The sequence below is a fragment of the Melanostigma gelatinosum genome, assembly GCF_949748355.1.
Source record: "Melanostigma gelatinosum genome assembly, chromosome: 21".
Classification (NCBI taxonomy): Eukaryota; Metazoa; Chordata; class Actinopteri; order Perciformes; family Zoarcidae; genus Melanostigma; species Melanostigma gelatinosum.
Window position 1 is genome coordinate 21,055,432 of NC_136654.1, and position 21,896 is coordinate 21,077,327.

The 21,896-nt window shown below is 42.8% G+C and overlaps 1 protein-coding gene across 1 annotated transcript in view; it reads left to right on the forward strand.

Moving 5' to 3' along the window:
* Window positions 1-2,578: 2,578 nt before the first annotated feature.
* Window positions 2,579-21,896, forward strand: part of lrp2b (low density lipoprotein receptor-related protein 2b) — a gene marked incomplete at both ends in the record, with an annotated part of 34,616 nt that continues 15,298 nt past the window's right edge. Inside the window, 43 exons of the mRNA XM_079292832.1 lie at window positions 2,579-2,645; window positions 3,486-3,596; window positions 3,767-3,889; window positions 4,414-4,530; window positions 4,730-4,840; window positions 5,621-5,737; window positions 6,095-6,211; window positions 6,393-6,536; window positions 7,314-7,430; window positions 7,545-7,673; window positions 7,859-8,028; window positions 8,282-8,505; window positions 8,727-8,933; window positions 9,078-9,280; window positions 9,458-9,598; window positions 9,850-10,059; window positions 10,225-10,417; window positions 10,589-10,714; window positions 10,822-10,952; window positions 11,202-11,339; window positions 11,505-11,783; window positions 11,890-12,129; window positions 12,213-12,335; window positions 12,525-12,641; window positions 12,823-13,200; window positions 13,550-13,798; window positions 14,178-14,386; window positions 14,532-14,716; window positions 14,883-15,111; window positions 15,276-15,453; window positions 15,835-15,963; window positions 16,069-16,235; window positions 16,463-16,606; window positions 16,907-17,016; window positions 17,559-17,736; window positions 17,949-18,162; window positions 18,741-18,977; window positions 19,082-19,273; window positions 19,502-19,974; window positions 20,242-20,689; window positions 20,873-21,038; window positions 21,155-21,313; window positions 21,405-21,694. Coding sequence (XP_079148958.1) covers window positions 2,579-2,645; window positions 3,486-3,596; window positions 3,767-3,889; window positions 4,414-4,530; window positions 4,730-4,840; window positions 5,621-5,737; window positions 6,095-6,211; window positions 6,393-6,536; window positions 7,314-7,430; window positions 7,545-7,673; window positions 7,859-8,028; window positions 8,282-8,505; window positions 8,727-8,933; window positions 9,078-9,280; window positions 9,458-9,598; window positions 9,850-10,059; window positions 10,225-10,417; window positions 10,589-10,714; window positions 10,822-10,952; window positions 11,202-11,339; window positions 11,505-11,783; window positions 11,890-12,129; window positions 12,213-12,335; window positions 12,525-12,641; window positions 12,823-13,200; window positions 13,550-13,798; window positions 14,178-14,386; window positions 14,532-14,716; window positions 14,883-15,111; window positions 15,276-15,453; window positions 15,835-15,963; window positions 16,069-16,235; window positions 16,463-16,606; window positions 16,907-17,016; window positions 17,559-17,736; window positions 17,949-18,162; window positions 18,741-18,977; window positions 19,082-19,273; window positions 19,502-19,974; window positions 20,242-20,689; window positions 20,873-21,038; window positions 21,155-21,313; window positions 21,405-21,694 — 7,990 coding nt within the window. The remainder of the gene's footprint in view (window positions 2,646-3,485; window positions 3,597-3,766; window positions 3,890-4,413; window positions 4,531-4,729; window positions 4,841-5,620; window positions 5,738-6,094; window positions 6,212-6,392; window positions 6,537-7,313; window positions 7,431-7,544; window positions 7,674-7,858; window positions 8,029-8,281; window positions 8,506-8,726; window positions 8,934-9,077; window positions 9,281-9,457; window positions 9,599-9,849; window positions 10,060-10,224; window positions 10,418-10,588; window positions 10,715-10,821; window positions 10,953-11,201; window positions 11,340-11,504; window positions 11,784-11,889; window positions 12,130-12,212; window positions 12,336-12,524; window positions 12,642-12,822; window positions 13,201-13,549; window positions 13,799-14,177; window positions 14,387-14,531; window positions 14,717-14,882; window positions 15,112-15,275; window positions 15,454-15,834; window positions 15,964-16,068; window positions 16,236-16,462; window positions 16,607-16,906; window positions 17,017-17,558; window positions 17,737-17,948; window positions 18,163-18,740; window positions 18,978-19,081; window positions 19,274-19,501; window positions 19,975-20,241; window positions 20,690-20,872; window positions 21,039-21,154; window positions 21,314-21,404; window positions 21,695-21,896) is intronic.

Here is a 21,896-nt window from a genome sequence, read left to right on the forward strand (position 1 = left end):
CAGCAACCTAGCTCAAAGCAAGGCTGCCCCGTGGGCAGCCCGTGGGCCAGCCAACGGGCTGTCATCCTTTGCCAATGGGGTGCCTAGGATCCCAAGGGCCACAACCACAAACAGCTGGGACAGCAGAAGCAACCTGGAGATGACTCCGAGCAACAGTCGACACAACCTGATCCCTGTGGGGAAGAACACGGTGAGTAGAAGCAACTGTTGAGATGAAAAACGTACGTTTCTAAAAGGGGACAGAAAGTCGAATGCTGAAAATAAAAAGAAATTTAAATAATCAGCAGGGTAGGAGAAGAGAAAATCTGGTATGCTTGGTATTGCAATTCTTTGCTGACGAAATTCTCTTTTCATTGTAGCGGCTCTACAACGACCAAGATGACATGAACCCTTATGCTCAGGTTCGGCCCAAGAGCAACCTCTATTCTCAGGCTCGCCCTCTGAACAACCCCTATGCCCAGAGTCCACCTCAAACCAACCAGAGCCAAGGCCAAAGCAACCCTTACTACATGCACGACAATGGAAGTCGGTTGAATTAATAGGAAAGCACAACGGTTTATCCTTCAGTGACATTTGCCCAGATGTTGGAAACACTTCAGAATTCTTCTTTTTCATCATGCTCAGATAAATGAAAACCATTAATACAACAAAGTCAGAGTTTTATAAACGGAAGCTGTGCAATGGCTGAAGAAATGTGCTGTAGTGTGAACTATATTCAACCAATTATAAGAGTTAAATTTAAGAACATGTTATACACTGTAAGTCTTTTCCAAGGTTTCGATTCGATATTTTCTTTGTTGATCAATTTAAATATTACTCTCTGAAGAATGTCTAATTGTTAAATGGCATTGAAACCCTGAAATGATGTGTTGTTAGATATCATTCTCTTGCCCAGATTATGTCTCACTCATTTATGAATTTACAGGTAATCATTTTGTATGTAATATGTGTTGTGTTTATGATGAGTCACAGTTTTCTTTTGATGAGTTATTCCTCCAAATTAGGGTGTTAGATCCCTCTATATATTTTAGTATCATCTGTGTAAAATGTTTACAATAAAACTGAGAGTATATTTTGTTTATTTTTAACCACTTTCATGTCCAAATGATACCAAACTGTTATTCGACAGGAATGAAATAAAACTGTAATATTTAGAAATGAGTTATATATACCACTTATTGTATTGTATTAGTTTGTCCTTGTCACTCATATCTATATGATTTTAAGCATAAAACGTTTAAAAACCAGTGATGGATTCTGTCAAATATTTTCTTCTTCTTTTTGGGTGGGTCTGAGAGCGCCATCTAGTGGGCCACAGATGATGAAATGAAATTTAAAATATATATTTTTTACCGCTGACAGTGGCATAACACATATTTACAGCCCACTATATTTTTTCTGTGCTGTGTTTTTTAAAATCACTGAATTGTCCTCAATGTCTACTATTTAAATAAACTGTTTTTGGTGTGTAAAATGTTGTGGGTTACATTTATCTCAAGAACCAAATGAATCTACAGTAATCATCTTGAGTTGAAAGCATATCAAGAGTGCCAGTTTTGAATGCATTGTAACAAATTATTTGTCAGTAACATGCAACAACAGATAAATAGAGACTACATGCACAGTCAGAAAAACACCCGATTTTAAGGCAGCACCAATGTGTTTTGTTGAATTGCTGATATACCCCTCGCCGGAGCAGACAGTCCAAATGTTATTGAGCTTTAACTGTAGCTCATCACAAGGTCACACATCGTAAAATGCAATGAAGAAGCCAGTAGAGGCTGCTAATATTCAGTTTGTTTGATAACTGTATATGATAATGTCTAAATAATGTGGCATTGATTTAAACAGGGTGGAATACATATGGACCATGACTATATGCATCTGCATTAAATGAATGAACTAATTAGAAAGAGATAACATGTGGTTGCTCAAAAAAAGTTTTCTACGTTGCATTTAAAAAAATATAAAAGTACCTACAACTCATGACTGAAGCACTACTACGGTCCACAAACGCCTTCCCATATTATAAATGTTCCATCAATAGTACGATCAATTTGTTGCAGGAATATTGCATTTGGTTTTAATTCTTTAAACATGTGCCCATCATTCCACATTTCTTTTCCACACTACACTATATTTACCTGTGTGTACACCAGGCTTGCAACGTTAATACGTTCATATTTAAATTGTGTTTTTAACGGCCCTTTATTGGATGTACAGACCTGACGAAAGGCTGGTGAAAAACACTCATTATCACTGTTCTCAGGAACTATATTGTCTGTATTAACAGTGGTTGCAGTGTTAACTTCCTGCCGCAGTGTTACGCAAAAATTAGTAGTTCCATTTTCTTGCTGATGTAGACAATATACCAACAGGTAAAAGTTAATCTTAGATGAAGTTTATGTAAAGGAGCCAGCCATAAAAAGCTGTATTCCTCCATGTCACATTATTGGTCTGCTGGTTGCTCCGGGTTATACATCTCCGTCCCAAAGGCAGTATCTTACCCAGTGTCATTTACAGAGCCAGATTTAGCATGAGTGTACACACTTTGTCAAACGAACACCAAAGTTAAATTATGGGCCTGAAAGGTCTTCATCTTCTGTCACTTCTGCTGCTGTCCCAAGGAATTCAACTTGCTCAAGGTATGTGTATACTCTTGATTTTACAACAATATGTTTTCTAGTCACAAATATGTTAAAGCTAAGTACTGAGAGAAGAATACAAATGATTGGCAATGGTCAGTTGTGGGATTTTTGCATCATCAGAGTGTTATTTTCACCAACATATTGCATTTTAAGGGAGTTCATCTTTCACAATTATGGTCATTTATGAGTTGCACCAAAATGCAAAGAGATTTATGCTTTTATGGAATTTGAGTAGTTTGACATCCCAAGAAATCATTACATGAATAAATCATGATACTACTGTTTTCGAATTATTAAAACTTAAACAATTGATACAATAAATATAAATGTTGTGATAATAATAACATGTTTACCTTTAAAGTATATAAATAATCGTATTATTTCCTTTGCAAGGTTTTCAGCAGTTATATATTTACAATACACGTTGCAGATTTTGTATTGTGCTTCATTCAAAATTACACTTTATAAAATACTGAAAAGTTATGAATGCACAAATGATCCAAAGTACACGTCTCTCTGCTGTTTCAGACTTCAATCATATATCTAAAATGATTGTTTGTATACTTCAAGGTCATAAGAATGTTCTGTTCAATCATGGGGAAGAATTAACTGTCCTTTGACAGCCGAATCACATGTTAGAAGGTTCAAATGTTGCAGGCAGAGTGTGTTTACAGCTGTCATAAACATGGTAACTCATTTGTAAGAATACAGTAAAAATCACTTTTTCATTTAACATGGACATCTGACATTGCATCTTAAAATAATAAACGTGTGTCAACATGAAACAATGTATGATGACAGATGTGTGTGTGTGTGTGTGTGTGTGTGTGTGTGCAGGAAGTTGTGGCAGTGGGGAGTTTCAGTGCACAAGTGGACAATGCATAAACGTAGCTTGGAGATGTGATGGGACTAAAGACTGCACAGATGACTCAGATGAGCTGAACTGTCGTGAGTATTACGTCCAATCCCTGGGAACACAGATCTGTTAACTGGGAAATAAAGTTTGCCAGGAAAAAAAAGCAACAAAGAGAAGAGTCTTACAGAAACATAAATCCATGCCTCAACACAGCCCTGTTATGTATGTGTTAACTCTTCAATTGTTTTGTTCTTTGTGACAGCAACTCCATCATGCACCTCGCAGGAATTTAAGTGTGTGACGAGCGGTGAATGCATCTCTCTGGGATTTGTCTGTGATGGAGAGGACGACTGCGTCGATGGTTCGGATGAAAAAAGAACCTGTGGTATGCAAAGTGGACTGTTTATTGGCTGTTGCTAACAATGAAAGACTGACAAAAACTCATAAGTCATGAAAATTGGCTCAAAGTAGTGAACGTAAACAGCTGAAGGAACCTCCCAGAAAACAAAAAGCTGCACGCTTGTGCGGCAATGAAGAGTAAAACCACTCGATGGCCACATCAACTCACTCTAAAATGTGAACCCTTCAATGTATTTCTCTAATGTAAACAAAAGCATACTTGAGATAGGAAACCAATTATCAAACTTCATGGGACATTTACTTTTGGTGGTTTGGTAATAAACAGATTCATGTAGGTCAGGGTTTTACTGCATTTCTTTTTTCCTATATTGTTTATTCATGGCTTTCCATGTCAGAGTGAGAGAAATAGTCTCGACAAACAGATTTGACTCATAATACCAAACTGCCCTTTAAGAACTTTGTAATTTTACATTCCAAATTGTGAGTCTAATTTCCCTTTTATCATTGCATTTTGAAACAAAACTCCCCTGCATGCTCTTGGTTCTTCAGGTGGACGGACCTGCAGCCCAGACCAGTTCACCTGCCAGGAGGGCCAGTGTATCCCCGGAAACTACAGATGTGACCATGTAAAGGACTGCGTGGACAACTCTGACGAGAACAACTGCAGTAAGACTTTTACATCTACAGTGAACCTAAGGCTCTGTAGGCTACTTTGATGGCAGTCAAAAATTCACAATACGTGTATTATGTGGATGTATGTCAGATTTTTTTGTTTACCCATTTTTGGTTACCCTCCTTATTTATAATAAGTGGTTTTGAAGGAAATGTATCGTCCTTTCAATAAAAGAATACACTTTTTTTGCAGACTATCCACGTTGCACTGAGAAGACGTGTGCCAATGGGGCCTGTTACAACCACTCTCAGCACTGCAACGGACTGCAGGACTGCCGAGATGGCTCCGATGAATTCAACTGCAGTGAGTAGAACCCACCATAGTTGGGATGGTTTTGCAGATACTTAAGAATAACCTATATATGTTCTCTTCTCTAACACTGAGAAAAAATGGTTATATAATATAATGTATATAATTAAAAAAAATAGTTGCTTATGACATAGGAATAAAGCTGTGATGTAATGAAATGGTTTTAATGGGATGAAGAATCCTTCCAGCTGCAAAATAAATGTCACTTCCGGCCGCCATCTTTGTTTGATTAAAGTTCCTTTGCTAAATCGCAACTAAAATAAGTGTAAGAAAATCTTCATTATTGAGCAGCAGAGTGAATAATTTTCATTCCAGCTGGATATAAGAGTGGTGCAAGAATCTGGGAATCTATTTAAAGCAGCCGTACGTGTTGTCAAGCAATCTTATTTTGTTGGCTTTTATTTTAATGAACTGTTTCGTCTATCTTTTGACAGCTAGCGTAGCATTAATTTGAATGTATCGTCAGCTAGCTAGCTAACGTCAACAAACTAGCGTTATAATCGCCATATCATGTCTTTATTTGTTCAATGCGTACCTTATGCGTTTTTATTTTCACATACATTTATGGTAACAAGAATATTGTAACCTTAACGTTAGCTAACGTCACAGGTGAGTTACCGTTAAAGCTCAACTATAACATTACTTAACATTACATAACGTGACCCTGACTCTACAGTCATTTCAACATAAGCTGCCCATAGTTTCGTTAGAGGTTGTTCCAAGTGTGCCTCGGTTGTTGACCTCTTCTAAATTCTGTCTGTGTTTTATTTACAGCTACACAGCACTGTCCCAGCCACCAGTATCAGTGTGCCAATGGCTACTGCATCCCACATTCCTTTGTGTGTGACCACTGGAATGACTGTGGGGACAACAGTGATGAGCAAGGCTGTGGTAAGGCTGAAGTGACTCAACTACATTAATAGAGGTGTCTCATTTCAAGAGGACAGAGTTGATTGTGGTTCCTCCTTAAAAGATATTTATAAATTGATTGACATATTTCTTGAAAGTTAGACAACAATCCAAAAATCCTTTTATACCTTTCTGCTGTTGGAAATGTTGCAAGTGCAATTGTTGTGCAGCAAACAAGACTTATGTATTGATGTAAGTTAACTTATTTATTGTTAACAGGAGTGGGCTTTTTATGGCCAATTTGAAAATATCATATTTTGGAAAACGTGTTGAGATTTAAAAATGTCAAATTTGGTGTAAAATCAACTAAAATGTGAGTCCTATCTCTTTATTCTTAAGAATACCAGAGCTGTAGTGGCGGTGAGTTCACGTGTTCCAGTGGCCGTTGTATTCCTCAGCGCTGGGTGTGTGACCACTTCAATGACTGTGGGGACTACAGTGACGAGAGAGGATGTGGTGAGAAAACGTTTGAACGGGAAATTCAGTATAAACATTGAGAGTTACAGAACATTGCACAAGATGTAGTCAAAATAAGTTCAACTCCAGATCTATCAAAATAGAAAACTGCTTTTCGCATAACTTAAAGAAAAGCATGTGGAACTATTTCTAGTTCATAATATAATCGTGTGTTTTTTAGATAGTAACTCTCGAGACTGCTACCCTGGTGAGTGGGGCTGCCCCGGCTCGACAGTATGTATACCAGTGGGCAAAGTGTGTGATGAAACACCTGACTGTCCCGGAGGAACAGATGAGACCAACTCCACAGCACAGAAAACCTGCAGTAAGTCACACAGATGTTGATGTTTCACAGGGTTTGAGAAATCTACATGTGAGTCACGCTAAACCACAGAAGACTTGCTTTGTATGCCTATTCAAACATGTCTTTAGTGCAGTGCATGTTTGTGGCGCGCCGCCCCGTGAAGAAGAGTTTGGGTGTAACGTTAAAGTAGACAGCGGTCAATGAGCGTTGACCTGTAGAGCCCCGCTGCAGACGACATGCTCAGGTCCACAGAGCCCTGAAGCCACACCCCCGCTGCTGCACAGCAATACTTCTTCTAAGTGTGAAGTCAATCAGATTTCTTGAGATATGTGAAGGACAGACAGGCAGACAGACAGGCAGAGATCCCATGCTTTATAATTAGAAGTCTACAAGGAAGATAGCTTGATCACAGAAACACCCACTGAATTCCTGTTTCCTCAAGGTGAGAGCCATCTGGTCACATGTAGAGCATCCCACATATGCAGCACTTTCATAGGGCTATAAATGTAAGTGCACGGGTTTTAGACATTAACGTGTACTGTACTCATAAATGTTTTCTCAGAAGTCAGCTGTTGAGACTGCTATGTGATACTTACGCCTTCCTTATCACTGCCTTCACACATACCTGGTTTAAGATTAACTTTTATCAGGTCATTTTCTCAGCTGATGATAGCTATAATGCTGGGTCACCATACTGTTAATGATGTTTAAAGCTGTGTAGATGATAATCCCAAATAAAGACTTAAATTGCATCTGAGATGCGATCACGGTGTTGATTTGCATGCTTTTCCTTCACAGGCCTGGAGCAGTGCTCCGCCTTGAGTTGCGAGTTCCTCTGCCACCCGTCTCCTCAGGGAGGCGCCTGCTACTGCCCTGATGGTTTCACTGTCGCCAATGACAGCCGTTCCTGTGTAGGTGAGTGCCATATATCATATTTGTTTTTGTGAAAAACTCTGGTTGCAAATTATTGGCATAGATCTTTACGCTAATGCCTATACCATAAAAAAATGTCTGTCTCTTGTTGCCTAGACTATAATGACTGTCAAATCTGGGGGATCTGTGACCAGCTGTGTGAAGACCGTCCTGGGACTCACCACTGTAGCTGTGCTGATGGATACTTCTTGGAGCAGGGTCATGTCTGCAAAGCCAATGTGTCAGGTAACAGGGAGTCACTCATCACACGGTAGCTTCATACGATGTGTATCCACTGCTCCATAACGTGTGGGTTTGTTTTAATGATCAATATGAAATAGATAAGGAGACAATACTTTAAAGTGGCAATGCAATCTCTGGTGTGTTGCTCAGAAAGATAAGAGCCACTATAACATTTTTGTATTTTCCAGCTGGATTGCCACAGCTCATTTTCACCAACGGTGGTGATGTGATGATGGCTGATATACACGGACGCTTTGTCAGAACTCTGGTGCCATCGCAGGGCAAAGGATATGCTGTCGGGGTGGCATATCACTGGCACAGTGACACCGTCTTCTGGAGCGATACATATACCAAAAAGGTCAGCCTGGATCATTGTGTCCTTTTGTGATGACGGTATTCATTCCCCTCATTGCTTCTTTTTTACGTGATCGCAAAACACCAGCTCCTTGTGTATCAAAACTGCTCCACTATAGTTGAGCAGCAATCATTATCTGTTGGTCACTGAGAAGCTGTGTTTGAGCAGCTTGTACGCTGTTCTCAAAGGCACCGAGGCAGTAGTTTAGCTGGAAAGAAACACCCACTCGCCCTAAACCCTTTCCTTCTTTTGCCAGGTGTACTCTGCCAACTACAATGGGGGAAACATAAAGGAGGTTCTGACTGCTGCAGTCCAGAGTGTCCAGAACCTCGCTGTTGATTGGATCAACTTCAAACTCTACGTCTTAGAGGCGTCGGTGGAGCGGATCGACATGTGCGACTTTGATGGGGAGAATCGGGTCACGCTGGTGGCTGAAAACCTGCAAACTCCTCATGGCCTCGCCCTGGACCCCACAGTGGGGTGGGTTTATATGCCAAAGATGAAGTGTTGACTTGTTGTCATTATTATTATTATTATTTATCAGTTAAAGGTTATTTCTGGTAAACTCCAAAGTAAATCAATCCCAATTCTACAAGATTTCAAAGAATCCTGTTGAAGAGCTCCGTAATTCTATTATAACAATGGTTTTTATATCTGCTATACAGCATCTCTCTAAGTCTCTATTCCTTGTTTGTTTGCAGCTACATGTTCTTCACAGACATGGGGGTTGCTAGTGAGCACATGAAGCTGGAACGTGCCTTCATGGACGGCAGTAATCGCGTGGAGCTGGTGAAGAGCAGACTCGGCTCTCCAACAGGAATCACCCTGGATATTGTCACCAAGAGGGTTTACTGGTCCGACAGCCACTTTGACACGGTGGAGACCGTCACCTACAGTGGTTTGGACAGGTACAGGTTGCACTGAAAATGTTGTCAGTCATTAAAGATGTCTCCTTACTTGTCGAATAACTTTAAGCTAGAAAGGGCAGCAGTGACTCATCCATGTATTGCTGTCCTCGATGGCCATTCTGAGGTGTTGTTGTTGTTTCCCAGGAAAATAGTCCTTAATGGTGGAACCCAGGCTCCGTATCCGTTTGGAATTGCTGTGTTTGAAAACCATGTGTTCTTCACTGACTGGACCAAGATGGGTGTGGTGAGAGCCAACCGGTTCAACGGCAGCAATCCAGCACTCCTCTATCGCACCACCAAGCGACCGGGTCATGTTGTGGTCTCACATGCTGCCCTGCAACCTGTTGGTAAGGAGACGCACTTCCAACCTGTAACAGGTTAGATTAGAGTGGTCCAAGATGTCCTGGTGTTTTCTCCTGCTAGCATAGATTAAGGAATTTATTCCTCCTTAACTTTTGTTTGGCTTATACACCAATATGAACAACATTATGTCATAAAATGAGCACATGTCTTATGTCTTTCAGTGATGAGCCCTTGCGGCAGACACAACGGTGGCTGTCAGCAGATTTGTGCATTGAGTCACCGCTCCGACAATGGCGGTCTGGGCTTCCGCTGCAAGTGTCGTCACGGTTATGACCTGCACGCTGACCGTCGAAGTTGCTTTAGTGAGTTTGATTTGAGTTGATTGAGGGCAAAATGTTCTGCTGTTAGATCACGAAACTAGCAATGAAATTTACAATATTGTTCAAATATTTTAAAATTGAAAATAACTTATCCATACAATGTGATGACCAAAATGATTATTTTATTAATATATATGTATATAGCATGACACTGCTAACAGCTAACTTTAAGAATATCCCCATTGTTTTGACAGTAGATTAGTAATCACAGCGACTTACCTCTTTTTGAACAGAGGTGAAGGACTACTTGTTGTTGGCCACCTTTCTCGGGGTGCGGGGAATCCCCCTGAATTTATCCCTGCAGGAGGACATCACCCTGCCCCTCTCAGGGCTCGGGACGTCTTTCTATGGCTCTGCTGTGGAGTTCGACGGCAAAGAGGAAACTCTTTTCTACAACGACCGGTCCAGAGGCCTCGTCTATAAGTCCAACCTCAATGGCACTGGTGAGTTTTTATTACATTTGTTTTATAAGACACCATTACAATCACAATCACATGTAAAATAGTTGTCATATGTGTAGTCCTAGTATTACAACTTGTCTTTCAAGGCTCCATTCTAACTCCTGTGTGTCACACATCACCGTATTGATTGACAGTATGCATTCTCAGTCCAGCAGATTTTGACAGGCTACAGAGTGGGAACGGTTGACGCCATGGCTTACGATTGGACCTCCAAAGTCTTGTTTTGGACCACAAGCACCTACAAGGCGGTGGTGGCCTTAAGAGTCACAGACAAGTCCAGACGAGACATTGTGACGGGATTAAGGAACCCAAAAGGAATTGCAGTGCATCCCAGTGCCGGGTGAGTGCTCTGATTTATAAGGTCTAAGTACTGGAGAGTGACTGGTTTGCTCTGAGGAGATTTCAGGTTGTAGGGACAGCAAGGGAATTAACACTTATATATATACTTCATTATATTGTATTTTTGATTGACACTTAACAGATCTGTCCTCTTCTAAACGTTAATCCACAGCTTCTTGTTTTGGTCTGACTGGTACCGTCCAGCGGTCATAATGAGAGGCTTCACTGATGGCAGCAATGCTGTTCCTCTGGTCAACACAACACTGGGATGGCCGTATGGACTTTCTGTTGACTTTGTGTAAGCACGGCGATGACCCAAAAAGAACAATTCTCAGGCTTTTTCAAGGAATGGAAGAATGTCTGTTTATATTCACTGGTTGATTCCTTGTGATTGGTCTACGACAGGATGGACAGGCTGTATTGGGTGGACTCCCAATTGGACCAGATTGGTCACATTAGCATCCAAGGAGATGACAGACAGACGTTTACCCAGATTGGCCAGATCACTCAACCCTACTCTCTAACCGTTTATTCAGGTGGGTCTCTTGGTCTCTCCTCATTACTCACACTTATTCTAGTAAACCTATATTATACATGCACAATATCATTCCAATTGTATATGATATTATTCAGGTTTATCTTCAGCTTTGACACAAAAAAACAAACTTTTTCATAAACCTCTAAAATTGGCATTCAGTACATCCCTAAAATGTTGTGAATATGGATTTATTTTTATTACCGTTGCAAGTCTTTGTTAAAATGCTAAACCATCTATTTTTTTGCAGACTACCTGTATGTGTCGGATACAAGGACCAGAGCAGTATTCGAGATGAGGAAGAGGGATGGAGGAGGAAACATTATGATCAGACAAGGAATCACGGGCATCATGAACGTCAAGGCCTACACAGCTGACCTCCACAGCAGTAAGTTCACACACAGCATTGGAGTCTGCAAAATTCTGACAGTTTAGACAACGGTGCGTACCAGATATAATCAATGACTTTAATACCAGGGCAATAGTTGTGTGAGTCAGCCAGACATGATAATCCAGAAACCCGCCGACCGCTTCTTCATCATCCTTCTAACAGTGTTCACCAGCCGCTGCAATATGGTGTTCAACGGGCGCTGCAGCCACTTCTGTTTCCCGACTCCCTCCTTCAGTCGAGTGTGTGGCTGTCCGTATGGCATGAAGCTTCAGGCCAATCAGAGGGACTGTATGAAGGACGACTCTGTTCCCCCACCGGACAACAACTGTGGCGACTTTGCTTTTGAGTGTGACGAGGGACGCTGTCGACCCAACTCTTACCGCTGTGATGGAATTGCTGATTGCATAGATAAGACGGATGAGGCCAACTGCACTGATACAGGTAAATGTATCGAATGAAAAAATGTTGTGTTTGAGGAGTAGTGGAAGGAAGATATTGAGCAAACCACTTTATTAATCCATCTGCCTGCCTCGTGTGTCTTTACCAGGAGCGACCTGCTCTCCACGAGCGTTCACCTGCAACAACAAGCACTGCATCCGGTCCAGTTGGCGCTGTGATGGCATGGACGACTGCGGCGACGGTTCTGATGAATCTAACTGTCCCACTCGTCTCCCTACCACCTGTGCCGCCAGCTACTTTACCTGTGATAACAATAGGTGTATCTCTAAAATATGGGTGTGTGACGGGGACAACGACTGTGGCGATGGCTCCGACGAACACAACTGCAGTAAGTGTGTGTGGGGACAGATCTTAATTTGTCAAGGTAATGTAACAAAATTCCGATGAATGAGCTGTATCTGTGATTGACAGATTCAACCATCACTACCTGCCCTCCTACCTACTTCCTGTGTCCCGACCACCGCTGCATCCACAACTCGTACGTGTGTGATGGAGACCAGGACTGTCTGGATGGCTCTGATGAGAAAGACTGTGGTAGGAATCACTATAACGTCAATATGTGTTGTGTACTGTTTTACTAATGTGATTCTTTTATGTAAGACGGAACAACTTATTGATCCACAGATTCATTTTCGGGGTCTGAAATACCATTTTTTTCTTTTTGTGTTTTGATATTTCAGTTGAATTATCTTTTGCTTCTTAATTTCTCCTTTCCACCTTAAGAGTTTGACTGTGCCTCCTATGAGTTTGCCTGTGCCAGTGGGGACCAGTGCGTCAGTTCGAGATATCGGTGTGATGGAGTGTTTGACTGCAGGGACCATTCTGATGAAGGAGACTGTCGTAAGCTAGCAACCCTGACTGACGATGTAACAAATATAATAATTGTGTTTACTAGTATACTTGAAATTCTGTCAGCATTCTGACAGTTTTCTGTTGGTGACTGGTAACTGAAATTTCTCAGAGAAAGCATTTTTATTTTAAAAAGTCATTTTTAAATATTTGTTGCTCCTCCATCCTCTAGCCACTCGAGGTCCAGGCCTCTGCCACGATAAGGAGTTCCAGTGCCAGGCAGACGGTTTCTGCCTACCAGGTGAATGGGAGTGTGACGGCCATCCAGACTGTGAGGATGGATCAGACGAACACAACTCCTGCCCACCTGTCACCTGCAGACCCAACTATTTCCAGTGTACCAACCAGGCATGCATCCCGACAGGCTGGTTGTGTGACGGCGACAACGACTGCCGGGACATGAGCGATGAACAGAACTGCCCCACCCCTCCTTTTAGTTGCCCCTCCGGACAGTGGCTGTGCCCCACCGACCAGCTGTGCATTGACCTGGACAAGGTGTGCAATGGCCAGAGGGACTGCCCCAATGGAGCCGATGAGTCGCCTATCTGCAGTGAGTTTCTAAAATATCATGCATTATATATACACCATAATTAAGCCTCTGCAAAGCGGTATTCCTACAAAAACAGAATCAACCGAGTGGTGCTGTTGTGTCGTATGTAAGAGAGATATGAATAATCAAAAAGTAATACAACATATCAAATAATCTTAGACCACTGTTAAAGTAGAAATGTAGAGGACTGTAGGATACTCGCACAAACGCAACACAATTTATTGAGAATAAATGTGAACATGAAGACAAACCCATCGAAATAACAGAAATCAAAAATCAGCAACAACAAATACACCGTGATGCCTGATGAATGCAGAATACTAACTCACTGGCATGTCATTTCATGCAGACCAAGACGACTGTGTACTGAACAACGGGGGCTGCAGCAGCGGCTGTGTCCAAGGACCATTTGGGGCTCAGTGCACCTGTCCACCAGGATTTCAGCTCCTCAACGACTCCAAGACATGCGAGGACATCGACGAGTGTCTGATCCCGGGTTTCTGCAGCCAGCAGTGCTACAACGAGAGAGGAAGCTTCAGGTGCTCCTGCTCACATGGTTACCTGCTGGAGCCTGATGCACGCACCTGCAAGGCTGCAGGTAAGCAACAAACATTACAGTACAAAAACAATGCAATTCAACAATGCCGAATTGATGTAATACCGAGATTGTTTTTTTAAAATGAATTCTGGGTTTATGTTACTAGATGCTATCCGTCTATTAAATGCTCAGTGCTGCAAAACAAATGAACAAAGTACTTTAAAGTACAAACTAAATGCAGCATTTACAGGCATTTAAAGCAACTAACAATGTTATTACATCCATCCAAACAAAGCAGAATACTATTCATTTACACTTTTATTTGTGTGTAGTATTGATATTTAAAATTCTTCTCTATGAGGAGCATGGAACAGTATCCACAAAAGATGCACCTTCGATGAGATGCTGGTAGGGAACAAGATATTCTTTCTGCCCTTAGACCCACTAGCAGCTGTTCTTCTGGTCGCCAAGCGAAGCCAGATCATCGCCAACCGGATCAACATCAGACCCCCCCAGATGCGACCAGTGATCAGCGGTTCAGGCATCGTGACCGTGGACTTCGATCGCGTAACTTCCAGAATCTACTGGGCCGATGCCTCGCAGAAGAAGATATGGAGTGCCTTCCAGAACGGCACAGACAGACGGGAGGTAAGAGAAATGATTGCGCGGATGCGTTAAGAGAGTTCAACCACTGGTACCAAAGTTCAAACATGGCTGCTGCACAGCGACACAAAGACCTACACAACTAAATCGAACGGGGCAATATTCTCCGTTCAATGTGTCATTGTTCTAGGTGTTCTCCTCTGGCCTGATGGTACCAGAGACTATAGCTGTGGACTGGGTGGGTCGGAACCTTTATTGGACCGACTCTGTCATGGAAAACATCGAGGTCTCCACTCTGGACGGACGCTTTCGGAAAGTCCTCCTCACCAAGAATGTCACCAGCCCCCGCGGACTAGCTTTAGACCCCCGTAACTAGTAAGTAGAGACCCTTTGGGAGAAACTGACATGTTTTTTAATTTGATATTACATTGCTATCTTTTAGATTTTAGGTTTAGCTTCAAACTTCACCCTTGTGCCCCTTAAACAGCAAATCCCAAGACATTGATATCACATGTACTTATCACACTGTCATTCCTCCCAGCACCTACTTGATGTTCTGGTCAGACTGGGGTCAGAACCCCAGGATCGAGCGGGCAGACATGGACGGAGCCATGCGACGAGTCATTGTCAGCACTAAGCTCTACTGGCCAAACGGCCTGGCCCTGGACTACACCACCCGCAGGGTTTATTTTGCTGATGCCTACCTCAAGTATATTGACTACTGTGACTACGACGGCAATAACCGCCATCAGGTCATGGCAAGTGACATGGTAGGTTTAGTTTAATTCAGCTCTTTTGGGAATTGTTTTTGTCACTCATGGCGCCAAATCATTGATCAAACCAGACAAGACGACAACAAAAGCGCTGCCTTCTTTTAGCAGGGAGTCCTTAATGAATAAATAACAAAACATCATCCCTGTGCACCTCACACCAGGTTCTCCAGCACCCGCACGGAATGACCATCTTTGAGGACAGCATCTACTGGTCGGAGCGCTACACCAGCAAAGTGATGAGGACGAACAAGTTCCATGGCGGCAACATCACCACGTTGATGAACAACGTCTACCAGCCCATGGGCATCGTTATGGACCATCCCATCAAACAGCCCATAGGTATAACCTCCCGTTAAACGGTTAATCTTACAAGCATACTTTAAGGCTTCTGAAGTGTAATGAAATGATGCAGTGTAGGATGTTAGCAGCTTGTCTAATTTTGAATCAGTGAGCATAGATTGAGCTCTCAGGAATTGTTCGCAGCCAACTTTCTATCTTTTTGAAAGGAAGCTCCTAAAGTTATGCTAACCACATGTTAATATCTTTAAGGAATGCAAGTGCACCGACAGCATAAACAGCAGTGTAGTGCATCTAAAAACTCCACCACTCCTCCCTGCAGCAAGTGATCATTTTACCAGGACAAATTGGATCGTACGTTGAAAAAGTATGTCAAATGTCATTTTAAGTCAGGTTGAAGGTGACGCTGGTTTTGTTTTTTAGCCATCGACCAATGCAGAGAACACATGTGCACTCAACTGTGCCTGCTGTCAGGCATCAGACCCAGGTACTACACCTGCCACTGTCAGTCTGGCTGGAAGCTTAATGCTGACAGACGCACGTGTGTCAAAGGTAGGTTTTATTTTTTATGGTGCTCTCTGCAGAAGTGTTTTAAAAAAAAAATTGAACCATGTTGAAATCTGTGTTCCTCTCGCCATGTGCACTGTTCTGTTCTAGATGAGACTCCCTTCTTGATGGTGGTGAGAGATTCTGTGATTTTTGGCATTCCTCTGGACCCCACTGACCCTTCCAGCAATGCAATGGCCCCCGTGTCAGGCATCAGCAAGGGGCAGGACATCGACTTCGATGACCAGGAGCAGTTCATCTATTGGGTGCAGGGCACTGTGAGTGGAGGTTGACTTGAACCTTGTATAGATCTTTCATGATATATAATGTATTGGTGTAGTACTTGAATAGTATCCCTGTAGAAGAGAAATGAAAGGTCAGGCTTTGAATGCCTTGCATGAGTTGATTATTTCCACAATCTAATAGAAATGTATTAGTTAATGATATTGATATTGATTGATATCTCCCTCTGTTTTTTGGTTATTTTTAAATTTTCTTTTATAAGGGTTCTATATGGCAAGTGAAAACCAGCGGTACCAACAGGTCTGAGTTTGCTCCAGCTGCTTTCATTGGCTCGCCGTCTGGTTTGGCTTTTGATTGGATAAGCCGAATAATGTATTACACCAATCCTACTCTTAAGGCCATAGAGGTAAGCACCGTTTGAGACAAAAATGATAAGTGTTGATTGTTGATAACTGAGAGTATAATGGGAAATGGAGCCTATCATTGCAAAAACTAGCCTCAGATGACGAGGATTGACATCATGTTCATGGAAGACATTGGAATTATACAGCGTATACTGTGTTGAGCATAATCCCTCCCTGGTTTCTTATCGCACTTTCAAATTGTGTTCTCTTAAATGTTTTGGTATTTTTTAGTGTATCACTTAATTTGAGTTTTTGCGACGTCATTGTGCAAGTAAATAAACAAAGGTTTGCACTTCACCAAGGTTATCCGTGTGGATGGAGACCAGCACTATAGGAAGACCCTCATCATCTCCACCGGTAAACCGGAGGGAACAGGAGAGCCCTTTGGAATAGCCCTGGATCCAGCTCGAGGGTAAAACCTCAGTTTAATGAAGCGTTTGCTCGATCACTTTTATTCAGTGGCATGGGGGGAAAACAATGAAAAGAAGAAATCATAAAGTGTCTGTGGTTAAAATGGCCCAACATATTTAAATTACGTCTGTTTCCAAAGGCGAGCACTGGAAAGACAGAACCAATAGACCAGGACCTGATTAATGGGACTGCATTAATTAAGCAGACAACAGCAGGCTGACAAGGACAAAGTGGTGGAATTGTTGGAAAGATCATCAACTAATTGGAAATTAAGAGGATTTATTTCTCCATCAACAACATATCCATCTCAATCATGTTCCCTGCCATATGAACAACCCATCCAAAGCTATAAACAGTAATATGTCATTTGTGGTTGTCTCTTAACATGTTTGTACAACATGTAAAAAAAGAATCACTCTCTGTATGAATATTCAGAATTAATTTTACAAAAAACTCGATTTAAAAACCTTTTGATACAAACAGCATGAGCACGGACGCATTGTTTGACTCTTTGTTTCTCACATTCACATATTCCCTTCACAGGAAAATGTTTTGGACAGACAAGGGGTCGGACAATGGAGTTCCTCCAAAGGTCGGCAGTGCTGACATGGACGGAGGAAACCTCAAAACCCTCTACACGGGCAACCTGGCAAACATAGGATTGATCGCCGCTGACATCTCTACCATGAAACTGTACTGGGGTGTGGCGGGCTCGGGGGTGGTATGTACACTATACTATACCTGGTTATCTCTTTAATACTTAATGGAAATATACAACAGGTCATTTCCACCGCAATAAACCTTTTTTATTTTTTATTCTCATGTTACCTCTTCTGCTATTCTTGTACTCGTAGTTTCAACTTCATACTGGTGCTGATTTAACTCCTTTCAGTAACCATGTTCCTCTTTGCTCTCCGTCCTTATTTTGCCCAGATTGAGTGTGGCACCATGGACGGAGTAACCCGGGTGATTGTGGTGAGTGGCCTGTCCCACCCATGGGGGCTGACGGTCTACCAGAGCCACCTGTACTACACCGACCTGGACTACGAGGTCATTGAGAGGGTGGACAAAGACAGCGGTGCTAATATGTTGGTGATGAGGAGCGGCATGTCTGGCCTGCGCGCCCTCAAAGTGCACGCCAGAGACGGTATGTGCACTCGCATGTTTTTTTATTTAAACCAGAGATGTCTGTCCTTGAGTTTTTATGATGTTTTCTTCTGGACTTGTCGTATTACGCAACAGATAAGTCGTGTCCTCCTCAAGGACGCCATCATAAGTATTTCATCTTTTGAGTGTAGCTTTTGTGTTGATAAGGACTTTTACCATTAAAATCGGCATTGCTCTTCAGTGTTTTTTTTTTTTTCTCTTTCACCCAGTGATAAATGGAGGAATTAGTATGTTTGAAATGCTCTATTAATTACAACTGTAGTGGATAGTAGCAAGTCAGACATGTTTTTCAGAATATTCATAGTGCACCATGTATTTTTATACATGAAGATCCAATCTTGCTCAGTTTAGATCAAAATAAAAGATTTTCTTTTACATACCGTTGAAATTGTAAATCGGATATTCCGCACAGCACAAAAACATTTGTTGTTGGAGAAAGACTGCAGCCTCGTTGCCTTCTTCAGATGTTCGTTAAATGTCGAGTGCATTACAGCACCAAGGGGTCATATGACCCAGTAATGCTCACTTCCACCAATATCGTTCTCTCTCCCACTTCAGACTCAGTAGGGACCACCAACGCCTGCAGCTCCAACAACGGCGGCTGTCCCCACCTCTGTCTACCCAAACCAGACAATCAGAAAACCTGTGCCTGCACCACGGGCTTCAACCCGTCTCAAGATGCCTCACGCTGCGAACAGTATGAATCTTTCGCAGTTGTCTCCACTACCAAGTACATCCGTGGCTTCCACATAAACAGCTCCGACCACTCTGAGGCTATGGTGCCTGTCGGTGGAAGTATGTCGGCTTAAGTGTTGTTCTGCATTACAGTGTTGTGAATTGTTCGCTATAAATACAAAATGATCAGTTGATACAAGTCGCATTTTTTATTTTTTTTGCAGCTTCCTACTCCATTAAGGGCAAGTTGGACCTCCATATTGAATCTGGCTTTGTATACTGGACTGACAACAGCACCTCCACCTCCTACAAGGGCATCTTCAGGGCCAAAACAGATGGGGGGCAATACAGCACGGTCCTCAACTCGGGCGTTGGAAAAGGAGGCATCCAGGGCCTTGCTGTAGACTGGGTTGCGGGTATGAAGCCTCAACCTTCCCGTCTTTCATCCATTATCTTTACAAATACAGGCTCAAGGGGCAAAGATATTAACTAAAACTTGTATAAATAAATTCATGCATAATATTTCACTCAAGTGTATTCATTTCATGCACAATTCAAACCGTATGTTACTGTGTCGGGCACTATAGTTGTGTGTCTGTCTGCTTGCAGTAATCTTATCCTCGTCTCTGCATTAACTTTCTCAGGCAACTTATACTTCACCAATGCCTTTGAGAGCGAGACCTTCCTGGAGGTCCTTGCCATCAACACCACCTACCGAATGATTCTCCTCAAGTCCTCCCAGGACAAGCCCCGTGACGTGGCTGTCAGCCCCAAGCTTCGCTACCTCTTCTGGACCGACGGTGGCCAAACGCCCAAGATTGAGCGGGCCCTGCTCGATGGCACCAACCGCACGGTGTTGGCATCAGAAAGCCTCGCGTCGCCTCGTGGCCTTACCGTTGATTACACCAATGATTTCCTCTACTGGACAGATGACGTTCTTGACATGATCTCCCGGATGGCTACAGATGGCACACAGAGGCAGATCATCCGGTATGGGAGCCGGTATCCATCGCCAGCAGGGATGGCTATATTCGGAAACTACATGCTGTGGGTGGATAAGAAGCTTGGGAAGCTCTTACAGGCCAGTAAGGACCCAGCCAATACCGACCAGCCGGAGGTGAGAGTTAAATCTGCTTGATTTAATACAGTTTCAGCTTTCACGATGACGCTGTTTTACATCTCATAATGAAGAAACTAAACGATGTGTTTAATTTACTCAGTTTGTTGGGGAAACGCATATGTGGTCTCAAATATTAGAATCATATCAATAGAACAACAACCGTAATGATAGCAGATGTTAGTTGATAAATGAGTGAACCCGCTGTGAATGTGCTGTGCCCAAGCCACTAAATAACAAAGCATTTTGAACCCTAAATGGTACCAGGTCATTCGAGACAGTCTTGAGGGGCTGATGGATGTCACTGTCTTTGACGCTCATGTCCAGCCTACATCTGCCAACCAGGTGGGCTTTAACCCATGTCAAGAAGATAACGGACGTTGCCAGCAGCTCTGCTTTGCCGTGCCGGGCCAGGAGCATCCAAAATGCGGTTGTGCACATGGGTCGCTGCTTAGTAACGGAGTAACATGTGGTTACGGACAAGAGGAGTTTTTAGTTTTCACCACAGATTACACGCTGAACAGCCTGAGGTTAGATCCTCTGGATCACAGCACCCCCTATCCAGTGGTGACATTGGGCTACAACGTGATGGCTTTGGATTATGACTTCAAGGAGAACAGGATTTTCTTCATCCAGTATCTGGGAATTGGTCGGAGCAGAATTGGCTACGTCACCACTACATCCATCACCAACCCGCCTGTCTTCATAGCTACAAGTGAGTTGAGCATTAACTGTTGCTATGATCCCTTTGTTAGGAATCCATCTTGTCATATATTTTTCTTCCTGTTTTATATTTCACTCTCTTCTCTTACCCCGTTTCATTTTTTGAATTTGTTTTATAATCATTGTGTTATTCACTGTTTCTTCGATACCCTCTCGTCTCTGTTACACTGCTCAGATTTGGATGACCCAGAGGGATTGGCGTACGATTGGGTCAACAAGCGTCTCTACTTCACCGACTACTATCGCCGCAATGTCCAGTCCATGGGGGCGGATGGGATGAACCGCTCAATCGTCGCCCATGCAAACCGTCCCAGAGGCATCATTGTTGACCCCTGCTATGGGTAAAAGCAACAGCCCATTATTTTCACAAACCAGTGTCTACAAATTGGACATAGATGATTTATGTACTCACTATGGAGCGCCTCTCCTCCCTTCTTACTCCGCTTTCTCTTCCCAGTTACCTTTACTGGACTGACTGGGGCTCTCCAGCTAAGATTGAGAGGGCCACACTGAGTGGAAACTTCCGGACCACGATCATTACCGGCAGCCTGACGACACCCAATGGCCTGTCTCTGGATTATGAAGAAAGGATGCTTTACTGGGCTGACGCCTCATTGTATGTCCAGTTTTTGATAGATACTGTGTTGCAACAGATCCCATACTGCTCACATTTTTTGACAACTCTTCTCCCCTGCTGCTTCCCTCAGAGATAAGATTGAAAGGGCCACGCTCACTGGTGCCAACCGACAAGTGATCTTGCAGGGGGTCCAGTACCCGTATGCCATGACTGTCTTCCAACAGGACATCTTCTGGACTGACTGGACTGAGAGAGCCGTCTTTAGGGCGGGGAAGGACGATGGCTCTGGCCTCGCAGTGCTGGTCCAGGACCTGAAGTACCGACCAAACGACATCCACGTTTACGCCGCATCTAAGCAGGAGAGCTGCTCCAGCTCCTGTCAGCAGTTCAACGGAGGCTGCAGTAATGTCTGTGTTCCTGGTAAGAATACTTCCTTGTGGGTGCTACTATGCAAGGCACCGAATCCCCTCAAATACTCCGTTTGAGTGACACATCAACCGACAGTGATTATTCAGATTATTTCCTCTTAAAATCTAAAATTGTGAATACAGCTTTCTCCAGACAAATCGTGTAATTTGCTTCTGTTCAAGGCTTATTTTACACACTTGACTCATAATGTTTT